Genomic DNA, 11,356 nt, shown 5'->3' with positions numbered 1-11,356 from the left:
AATTACCTTTTAGAAAACAGCTCACAAAGTTGAAGAGCAGCAAATTTCCTACACAGAGAAAAATATGCCACTAAAAACAAGAAAAATCACTCTAAAAATAGGCTAAATTTTGCTCCAAGCAACTAACTTTCTTATTTTTAGAAATATTTCTCAAAATTTCCTAAAATGACAGTACTTGATTCAAGAAAATATTTCTTAAAACTTTCTAAAACTACTCCCTGAATTTTAGTTCATATGGGATTGATTTTAGAAAATGTCCGGTTGATCTTAGAAGTTTTATAGGATCAATTCTAGAAACCTTCAGTTTGATTTTAGAAACTAAATACTTACCTCTAGAAATTTTCGGTTCGATCTTAGAAATTTCGTGGGATCAATCCCAGAAACCTCCTGGGTTGAATTTAGAATCTATATACTTACTTTTAGAAATTCTCGAGTTGATTTTAGAAAATATCTGAGATCAATTCCAGAAACCTCCCGGGTTGAATTTAGAAACTATATGCTTGTTTTTAGAAATTTTTGGGTTGATTTTAGAAAATTCGTAGGATCAATTCCAGAAACCTCCTGGGTTGAATTTAGAAACTATATACTGATTTTTAGAAATTTTCGGATTGTTTTTAGAAATTTCATAGGATCGATTCCAGAAACCTCCTGGGTTAAATTTAGAAACTATATGCTTGTTTTTAGAAATTTTTGGGTCGATTTTAGAAATATCTGGGTATCAATTTTAGAAAGCTCCTGGATTAAATTTAGAAACTTTATACTTGTTTTTAGAAATTTTTAGATTGTTTTTAGAAATTTCTTGGGATCAATTTTAGAAACCTCCTGAGTTGAATTGTTTTTAGAAACTATACACTTACTTTTTTAGAAATTTTTGGATCGATTTTAGAAATATCTGGGTATCAATTTTAGAAACCTCCTGGGTTAAATTTAGAAACTTTATACTTGTTTTTAGAAATTTTTAGATTGTTTTTAGAAATTGCATGGGATCAATTTTAGAAATATCGATGTATCAATTTTAGAAACCTCTTGGGTTAAATTTAGAAATTTTATACTTGTTTTTAGAAATTTTTAGATTGTTTTTAGAAATTTCATGGGATCAATTTTAGAAACCCCCTGAGTTGAATTTAGAAACTATACACTTATTTTTAGAAATTTTTGGATCGATTTTAGAAATATCTGGGTATCAATTTTAGAAACCTCCTGGGTTAAATTTAGAAACTTTATACTTGTTTTTAGAAATTTTTAGATTGTTTTTAGAAATTGCATGTGATCAATTTTAGAAACCTCCTGAGTTGAATTTAGAATCTATATACTTATTTTTAGAAATTTTTGGATCGATTTTAGAAATATCGGGGAATCAATTTTAGAAACCTCCTGAGTTAAATTTAGAAGCTTTATACTTGTTTTTAGAAATTTTTAGATTGTTTTTAGATATTGCATGGGATTAATTTTAGAAACCTCCTGAGTTAAATTCAGAATCTATATACTTATTTTTAGACATTTCTAGATTGATTTTAGAAATTTTTTATAATCAATATAGACTCCTGTTTTGATATTACAAATAGAGTACCTAGTTTTAGAAATCTCCAGATATAAATTTTCTAGGATCAATCAGAAAACAATGAAAGATAATTTTTAGTAGCAAAATACAATTGATCTGAGAAGTTTTAGCGACAGGTTCTGCCATTTTCTATTGGTTTCTTATTTGCTTGTTAGGTGTGATTTATTATTATTATTATATTATATTATATATTATTATTATTATTATTTATATTATTATTTTTTAAAACTTTAATTTTTTTATCAGTATCACTGAACTTAGTAGCGACAACACAAGGTTTGATGATTTTTAAGTCGCTACTTATCCCTCGAGGTCCGGTATTAAATTACATTATTGCTTAATGGTATTTAGGAAATATTGTTATGTTACATATAAATAATTGTAAATTATGTATTCTATGGATGACTGCCATATAAAACTTGCGAAGAAGTTTTCTACCGTATTCACCACGGATGTTGGCCATCAACGCTAAGACGGCGGGGCCCGCAAATCGTCATTACATGAAAGGACTCGAATGTAAATACAAGACAATAAAATAAGAAGTAATAAATCTAAAGTGTGCAACAAAAGAGTAAAAGAATAGGTTATTTCTCATACTAATTCAATTTATTTGGAAACTTTTAGGAGCGGAGCTAAACTTCTATTTCCGACTTTACCAATACTTTATCAGTAACTTGATTCTCAGATTTTCATTTTGTTCTTTACAGCATCAATCTTTTGCAAAGGGCTTTGCTATGAATTGAACTGTTATCATCCATATCGAAAAAATATGTTTGTATAAAGCTCCATACCTTTATGCACTGCTCCGGATATTTCAAATTTAGCACATGGTATACTTGGAATAGCAGTTCAACGCCTTCCAGAACATTTTCTGCAGTTAGTGCAATTCCATCATGATATACCGTGATTTTTTGACCATTTTTTGGTATTATCAGAAATGGTTGTAGGGTTCTTTTAGATTTTGCAGCATTAGAGCGGGCTTTGTCAATACAGTCCTTCATTTTTGAAAGACTGTCGATGACGATTGCCATGCTGTCCTGACTATCTTTTATTGTAGGTTTGAATAACTTCCCATTGTCTTTATACTGGTCCGGTTTAAGCAGTCCATGGAGAAGCAGTATGAAAAGGCAGTTTTTCATATCTGGAATATATTGATATAATATCATATAGCTTAACTTTTAGAGCAAAAAAGAATTATTTCGCACAGCTTTTTAATTCAGACACTGATAATTGATTGAAATTATGGAATTATTTCAAAATATTTTTTCATACTTTTCTTCTAGATATATTTTTTGTAATTATATTAACGCAAAATTCGATCAATTTTCAATATAAATTTGCATCAAAATTGTTTCGTTGAAACTTCAGTGTAAAAGTATTTTACCGAAAATATTACAGATTACTTCGCATTGTTAGTAGTCTCATATGTGAGAGATAAAGAACAAATAATTTTCCTTTGATATTTTTAACAATATTTTTAAATAATCCTTAGAGATTGTCTTAATCCTTTGTCCTTTTCTCAAAAGGATTATGTTTTTCGTGTAAAGGAAACAAAATTTTGTTAAGGGTTCACCAGTGAATTATGATTTCTATATCGGACTCTTGGTATCTTTGTCAACATTCCAAAAAAATTCATTCTTTTCATTCTCCAGTGCTTTAAACCTTAAAAAAAAGTTCTAGAAGTGCAAGAAACTTCGAGAAACTTGGCTGGCATACGATATTCCGTACACAAAGAATTTACTCAATGACAAAATGTCTGATATCCGATTATCCAAAGCAAATGTCAATATTGTTGTTCGTTTTTCAATGTTTAAGAATAATGTTTAACAACTGTCCTATGGATTCGTTTTAATAAATTCTCGGACTACTATAGGTGTCTACACACTAGAAGCAATTTTCGTCAAAAATTGCCTTTTATTTAAAAAAAATTCCGACGTTTCTGCCTACAAGGATAGGGGAAATTTTCCTTAAAAGACATTTTTTAAAGAAATTTCTCATAGTGTGTAGAGGCGGTTGGGGCCATCAAAAAAGTTAAACATTTTACAATTTTTGAATTTTGTCCTCGAACTTTTACCCCAAAATGAGTTCTCAAAAATTCTAAAAGTTAGATCAGATTAAGATTTTTATAAAATAATGTATACTTAATAAAATATATATAGCCGGACTTTCCAGTCAAAACGTATTCATTTTTCTAGGAGGTTAAAAAATTAGTGTAAGCTCAAGTAGCCCCATTTTCCTTTGTTTTATATAATAAAAATAACTTACCTTCAGACAGCTCTTCTTCCTTCAATTGCAGCAGCAACTTCCTGCATTGTGCATCCTTTACCTCTTCATCATAAATCGCAAGCAATCGTGGAAAAACGGATTCCCATTTTGTGTGAAAATCAGAGCCTTTGTTGGGGTGCATCATTCGAAAATCCAGTGCAATCTTTAAATAGAAATTTGTTAGTGAAAATATCCTAATGTTATAATCTAGGGAAAGTCTTTGAAACTTCGTACGCAAAATGATGTCCGTGATTTTTTTTATGATTAATACACAAACCGCATCGATTCTGCCACTTTATGGCCTTTACTTACTAAGTTTATGATTTTGCCTCACAAAATTTGTGAAGTTTGATATATTTACCTCTACAGAAAAATTTAAAATTCAATAGTAATTAAAGCGCAGGTTCAGTCTAGTTAATATTTTCGAATCCAATTCACATTACTATTCAACAGCCAATTTTTCCCTAAATATTGCGAAGGACACAAAAGGTTGGACGATATATTAATGATATAATAATAATGATATTAATAATTAATTAATAATGATATAATAATGATATTAATTGTCCAACACATTAAAATTACAGTTGTGAGCCCATATTTGATTTTTGTTTCTTGGACTGGAAAAATCAGCTGGCAGACTCCCATTTTTTCAAGAATGTGAATGTGAATATTATAGTTGGGACCGGCTTATAAATATCGTCGGTTCCATTCCATACTTTTCTATCTCAGAACGGCAATTTTTCAGGAAAGCCATTTGAAGTTGGCGATTTTCTATGCTGCCCGTGTAATTTTTTTTCGAAAAAGTTGAATATCTCGTTACCCGAACCAAATTTTCCACCAAATTTTCATCAGTTGTATAGATCTCGCTTCCAGGAAGAGCATATTTTTCGGAGTAATATAATTCTAAGTCAACTAAGAATAATATGGAATGGAGCCGTCGATATTATGGGTTATACCATTAGAGAAGACGAAAAAAATTGAAGTGGCCTATAGTGTGTGTTAAGCTTAAAAGAATTTCCCTACTATTTTAATAAGAAAAATTAAAAGATTCACAAACCAGATGATTCGCATGAGAATGCTTGAATAGTGGTCAATTTTGTAGTAGTTCTGGAGTGTCCATAGCTATGATGTCCTGTTGACGCCTTGAATAGCTCAATTTCCAAGCATCTATTACATCACACCAAGGCAAGCGGTGGACCTTTAGCCACTTCTTCTTTTCCTCAGTCAATTCGGCATCTGTTAAAAAGTTTATTAATGAATGAGCAATACGTAAAACGAAAAACACTGGGTGTAATGTTGACAATAAAATTACCTTCAATGTTCACCTCTGGTTCCAACAAAACTGAATCTGGTTGAATTTCTGATGACGGCTTCAAATCTTTAGTTTTGGAATCACAGCCCTTTGGCCTCTGATTCTTGACTCTATGGTATATTTTTCCACTCGGTTTGCCGTTTTCCACATGAAAGTACAACGCCTAAGTAAATTGAACAGCTTTCTTTAACAACATTTTACATAGGAAATAAATATGTTAAAAGGTTTAGTAGTAAGTGTCTTTGCGCAATGATAGAAGTTTTTACACTACAAGCATAGGCAATTCGTTTCAATATGATTTTTTAAGATGTCTCTAAAACGTGTATTCGGAGGTGAATAAGAGGCATGAGTAGTAAATTAAATGATCCATGAGTAGTAAATTAAATGATCCTTGGGGTTACTTATGGAGTCCCAGTCAAAATCCCGAACGCCAAAGTCCCGAAAGCCAAAATCCCGAAAGCCAAAATCCCGAAAGCCAAAATCCCGAATTTTTAAAAGTGTCACAGCTACTCCCAGGATTGTACTTGCGCTTGCTGGAGGCAAAGGGAAATCTTCTGTGTCTTGGGAAATTATTCTACACATTTTCCTTCATATAATTTCATCCCTTTCAGGATTTTGAAAATTCGGGATTTTGGCTTTCGGGATTTTGTCTTTCGGGATTCTGTCGTTCGGAATTTTGGCTTTCGGGATTTTGGCTGCCACCGAACTTATGGAGGGTACATTGAAAATTCTATACGTTGAGGTCTCTTATTTTGTAGCAAAATGGTCTTATAGAGGTCATGAAGAAAAGATACGATATATTATCACTGAAAATGAAAAAGAAGGAAGTGGAGCACCTTTGAAATTAGGATTTTTCGTAATATTCATAATATTCGGAAAAAATGTGCATGATTGCATGTATTGGCGACTTACGAAATGCATATAAAATATACAAACTCACTTAAAAATTCATAAAATTTTGTAGGTACTTTTCTAAATACTTTCTTCGCAACACGATCACTTGGTGAGCTTTTGTTCTTTTACAAAAATTTAATAGTACAATTTTGTTTGGGTGGTAAAAATTCACAAATAAATGACAAAATTTTATAGATATTTTTCTGTGTAATTATAAACATTTAAGAACAAATAAAAAATTTTACTTACCCTTTCTTCGCCAGGAAATAATCTCACTATTTCATCAGCGTAGAACTCCGCCTCATGGAATTTAATCATACGTTGACAAAATTCCTCTGCGATGAGATGAACAATTTTCGTTTGTTCAGGTCCCGTGAGATTGGTTCGGTTGTTTTTGTGGGCCTCAAAAAGAAGTCGTCCTTTCGCAGTTTGTATTAATATGTCATCCAAAGGAATCTGTTATTGTATGAATTTAAAAAAAAAATCATTATTTTTTCTATTAAAGAAAATCATTAGGGGTGCCAAAACGTGACAGATTTGCGTAATGCTCAAACTTAAAAATTAGATTCTATACCCCGAAAATTGTTTCGCAATACTAACAAATTTAAAATACTTTAGCTTTAGCGTATCAATATTATGATAAAAGACCTTTATAATAAGTTCCACAAATTTGAACGACAGATCGACCGACGCGAGGGTTGAATCCAAAATGTTTCTTAGAGGTTAAAGAAAAATCAAGTTCATCAAGCTTGATGTTTGAATAAGAACCGTTTTTTTTGTTACTTCCTAGGTTTCCTAGATGTTACCGTAAAATATGAAAAGAACATACGTTAAAATTAAGGTTTTGTGACAAAATACGAGAACTTAATCTTCTAAGAAAGGAGAATCTCTTAAAACAGTGGCGACGAGGACAATGTAGTTCAAAGATTGCAAATTAGTAGATTTTTCAAAGATTGCAATAGTGGGAGTAAGTGTCGTTAATTATTTCTTTTCGAAAATGGCGTTTGAATTTGAGAATTGGGAAACGTAATTTATACTCCATAAGTGTTTGGATTTAATCAACTTCACTGCATAGCGAACTTGGCCTAATTATGGCCTTTAAAACCTCCGATCTTGAAAATAAAACATTATTAGAAATCGTTATTAGAGTCGTTGTTTTCAATCGTTAAAAAGTGCTCAAATTAAACCAGCGTGTTTCCCTCTCCAGATATTTATATAAAGTTGGACTAGATTACTTACCAGGATACTCTTTTCTGCAATAGTACCATGGATTCCGGGATAGTCATTAAAATTCTTTCTCCATAATTTCAATTCCCTTTTAAATTGTATGCGCAATTTAATAGGAACATTTTTTGTGATCTCGTGCGCATCCAGATCATCTATATGAAGCAGCTCTTCTATTTCTATTTCGTTTTCTGCAAACAAGTAAGTAGATTATTATAAAATCATAAAATTGAATGTATTCAAAACACATAGTAAGGGAGTCCTCTCATTTATACGGTCAAAAATAACGTGTTATTTAGTATTCTTTTCTTGTAACTAAAGTTAAAATATATTGATGAATCTTTTACATAATTTTGATTAACATTTAAAATATAAAACAACTTAAATAGTAACAAAAACGTATTTTTGAACTGGTTAATTCTAACAGGCTTGACCTAAGCAGAATTTACAATATATATTTGCTCCGGTGATTACGAAAAAAAACACTCAATATGGATTGAGTTGCATTGAAAAGAATATTAATTCCTCTTCCATTACAAACAAAAAATAATTAAAAAAATATAATTTTTATAATTTTTAAATGACATGATTAAAAAAATATTGAATTTATCGAAAAATGTTGTTTTTATTAAGTGAAGAAATACATATTTATTTTTTTTCCAAAAGTTGTTAGTTCAGAAAAGAAAGAATTTAATAGTTTCTTAGATATGCCTTTATATTAGATGTAACTAGTGATTTAAAAGTACGAGAAAGTGGTTTTTTGTAATCACAGGAGCAAATTTGAAAAAAAGGTGTTTAAAAAACGCGTTTAAAGCCTTATTTTGAGTATCTTTTCTGAAAGCAGGCTTCACCTCTCATAACTTGAGTTGACTATGCATAATAAACGAGATGACCCCCTTAAAACTTAAAAAATATTAATAGTAAGTATTTATATATATTAGTACACATAAAAAGAAAGACAATATACCCGACAAAATTTCCATTATCATCACTGGATCCTTTAAGTTCCATGACTTAATGATATTCTCCAGCTCGGAAGTCAAATTTCCCGCCCCTTCCTCCATATTCTTCTCGGACGACTTAAAAAGATTTAAATATTTAAAGAAGTTAGTTCCACTAAGAAATATTAATGTGCAAAAACAACGATGCAAAATATACGAAATCATAAAATATTTTCCACTCTTCAGTGAATCATAGAACACTATAGATTAATTAATAAAAAATATTCAGATATTTTCATTTATTAATATTTATTCTTTTCAAATTTTCATTAAGTTAATATCTAAAATTTTTTAATATGGTATGAATTAAAATTATTGTACACTTGACTACAGTCTTTCAAATCTGAATATCTCAAATTTGAACGACGAAGGTTGAACTCAAAATGATGCGAGGTTATGTTGAAAAAATTCATGCGTTGTAAGAGAACTATATTTCTTTGTTACTTCGTTAATAATATATGCACATTATAATCGTATAAATTGAAAATTAAATATACTGCTACGAAAGATTATAAGAAAGTATGAGTACTCTTTTTAATATGGTTCGATGGGGAGTGAGTAATGTTATTAATACTTCCATAGCATTGAAAATTGAAAGACTCTACGGTGTATAAAACAATATCTGAAAAGAATTTCACGAAAAATGCAAAGAAACAAATATTATGTTTATACAACATTGTATGGTTAAAAAGTAGCAAAACATTTTTTTTCTAAACTTTTGAAATAATAGGGGAGACTGTGGCAAAATTTGTCAAAACGAAAATTTCAATATTCACTATTTTCTGAAATAAAAGAGATTGAGGCTTGAAATTTTTATTATAAATAGATAGCCTTCATGAACCTTCTTAAACTTACAAAGTTTCAAGGGATTTGAGGAAGGACTGTGTAAAATAAAAAATAATGAAATTTTGAGCCCTATTTTTGGAATATTTGGCTTACAGAAAATATCAATACTGATTAGCTCAATTTAAGCACAGTTCTCGTTAAGATAGAGAAAAATTATCTCTGACAAAGTTGTAGAGGAATAAATTTCCTATAAAAGTATGTCTATTTGATATTTTTAACGTTTGCGAGAGTAAAACGTCACAAATTATCCGAAGACTGATAAAATTTGCCCCAACAATTTTGAAAATCTCCACAAGATCGACTTTTAGAAAATAATTCGAAAATCACATTTCCTTTGAGATAGAGGAAAATAGTCTTTTGCAATGTTGTAGAGCAGTAAATTTTCTATAAGAATATGCACATTATAAAACGTTCAAGTTTTTTCAGATATCGTGAAAGAATTAAATATACGTTTTGACAAATTTTGCCCCAGTCTCCCCTACTGATAAATATTAATCAGCGTGGTTGCCTCTATCAATCAAAAAGAATTATTTAGGACACAACTTGGAATAAATTGAACCTAAAACTGAACAGTTTCGTATAAAACTGTCAAAAATCCAAATTTTGATTTCTTCAAAAATCCATCATTCACTATTGAGCTATATTTATCTGCTAACTGAAAATATTCCGATTTTAACTGCTCGAACTCCAAGATAAAGCAGTTTTATATAATTTAGAATCAACTTATCAAGTTATGCTGACTACCGCAAAGATTTTTAAAAGAGGTCTTTTAAAAGCAAACCCCCAAAACTGAATTTTTAAATGCTGCTATTTTATATACGTAAGAACGTGAGTGCAATAATTACTTATACTTTTGAAAATCGTTAAAAATTTGCTAAATTATTGGCTGACAAACCCATGTATCCCTTAATTTCTAGATTTTCTATAATTTTTTACTGTATTATGCCCAACGCACAATAACTTTTGTTTGTAAATATGTTTTCAAAATTGTCTATGAGAATGAGCGAGATGACTAGATTTAGATCTCACTCACTCTCATTGAAATGTCAAAAACATGTTTACTAAAGAAAATTTATTGTGCGTTGGGCATGAAGGAAAACTCCACAGTAAACAAAGACAAAAAAAACACTTTCAAGGTTCCAAGCATACCTGAAGAAATTGTTACAACTAAATGAAAAATTACACAATTATAAAAAAATCCCTTGTTGTACAATTTACGTACCTTCAATGAGTCCAAGATGAGGATTTCCAGATTTTAGAGATCACCTCGCTTCACGGGCTGTCTCTCCGGAGCTCAAATGAGACTTGCACTACTTGCACTGAGATTCCCCGATTTTCCAGAAAATCTTGTAGCACGAAACTGGTCCAGATAGTTTGATTATTTAAGTGCAGCTGCAGGAGATTGTGGCAGGAGCTCCTGTTGGTTCAAATAAACAATTTTTTTACTGCTTGCTGAGCATTAATATTGTCAAGACAGGGAAAATACTGTAGAAAAAAAGCATCTACAGTAGACTCTCGCAAATTCGGCTCTTTTAAGATCGGGCTACTTTTTATTTCGGGCAGCGGTTACATTTGAAAAATGTTTGTTGTCATTTTTCAAGTTTGATTATGATTATCAAATGAATCAAATATGCTCAAATTTAGCATGGTTTGTCTTAGTTTTGATGTGATTTTGCATTATTGAGGGATTTTCATGCAATTTATGATATATATGAGTGTGTAAACTCAATATTTATAAGCACATGTCGCCCGAATTTCTGTCTAATTCGGCTGACATTTCGGTCCTATATGCCCGAATTTGAGAGAGTCTACTGTATATTTGTCAAATTGACCGTCAACTTCGCCCCCTCCACCCTTCTTAACATGCGCTAACAGAGCTTGAGCAAAACAATCGAATGGGCTAATTGAGACAACTACACTCTAAATTTCTACGGAAAATACTCTACATCGCTCCTCATATTCACGAGGCCCCAAGAGTTCCGCGGAAGCCTTTATTTTCCAATAAGAATTGGAAAGATGGCGTCAAGCATCGCGCGTGGATTTTTCCCTTCGGCCCATGAACAAGCCAAGCATCTCAAATATTCACTTAAACAATTATAAAAGGCACTCTTTTAGGACTTACCCACTTCCTTACAAATATCCTGTTTGGCTTTACTTGAGAAATTGCGTTTTTTTATTAATTTACACTGAGTTTAAGCCAAATTTTCACTATCCTTCACTTTACACAGATGTCTTGCACATGACTTGACA

General features: G+C 30.9%; 1 protein-coding gene across 1 annotated transcript; it reads right to left on the bottom strand.

Moving 5' to 3' along the window:
• Nucleotides 1-2,145: 2,145 nt before the first annotated feature.
• LOC129798098 (uncharacterized) lies at nucleotides 2,146-8,375 on the bottom strand. Its single transcript, XM_055841073.1, has 7 exons — nucleotides 8,227-8,375; nucleotides 7,275-7,450; nucleotides 6,285-6,491; nucleotides 5,142-5,304; nucleotides 4,887-5,065; nucleotides 3,827-3,989; nucleotides 2,146-2,702 (listed from the first exon to the last, which is right to left on the bottom strand). Exons 1-5 carry the CDS (start codon nucleotides 8,321-8,323, stop codon nucleotides 4,920-4,922), a joined length of 789 nt encoding a protein of 262 aa, XP_055697048.1. The 5' UTR covers nucleotides 8,324-8,375; the 3' UTR covers nucleotides 2,146-2,702; nucleotides 3,827-3,989; nucleotides 4,887-4,919.
• Nucleotides 8,376-11,356: the final 2,981 nt, after the last annotated feature.

This window comes from Phlebotomus papatasi, chromosome 1, assembly GCF_024763615.1.
Source record: "Phlebotomus papatasi isolate M1 chromosome 1, Ppap_2.1, whole genome shotgun sequence".
In the NCBI taxonomy this organism is placed as follows: domain Eukaryota; kingdom Metazoa; phylum Arthropoda; class Insecta; order Diptera; family Psychodidae; genus Phlebotomus; species Phlebotomus papatasi.
This window is presented reverse-complemented; position numbering and strand designations above follow the sequence as displayed.

Bases quoted from the DNA above. Each gene is read 5' to 3' on its own strand.
- LOC129798098 (XM_055841073.1), bottom strand. From the start codon at position 8,323: ATGGAGGAAGGGGCGGGAAATTTGACTTCCGAGCTGGAGAATATCATT. The intron at 5,305-6,284 runs GTAAGTAAAATT...CAATTTACTTAG, and splicing joins TATTTCCTGGCGAAGAAAGG to GCGTTGTACTTTCATGTGGA. The intron at 5,066-5,141 runs GTAATTTTATTG...ACTTTTTAACAG, and splicing joins ACCAGAGGTGAACATTGAAG to ATGCCGAATTGACTGAGGAA.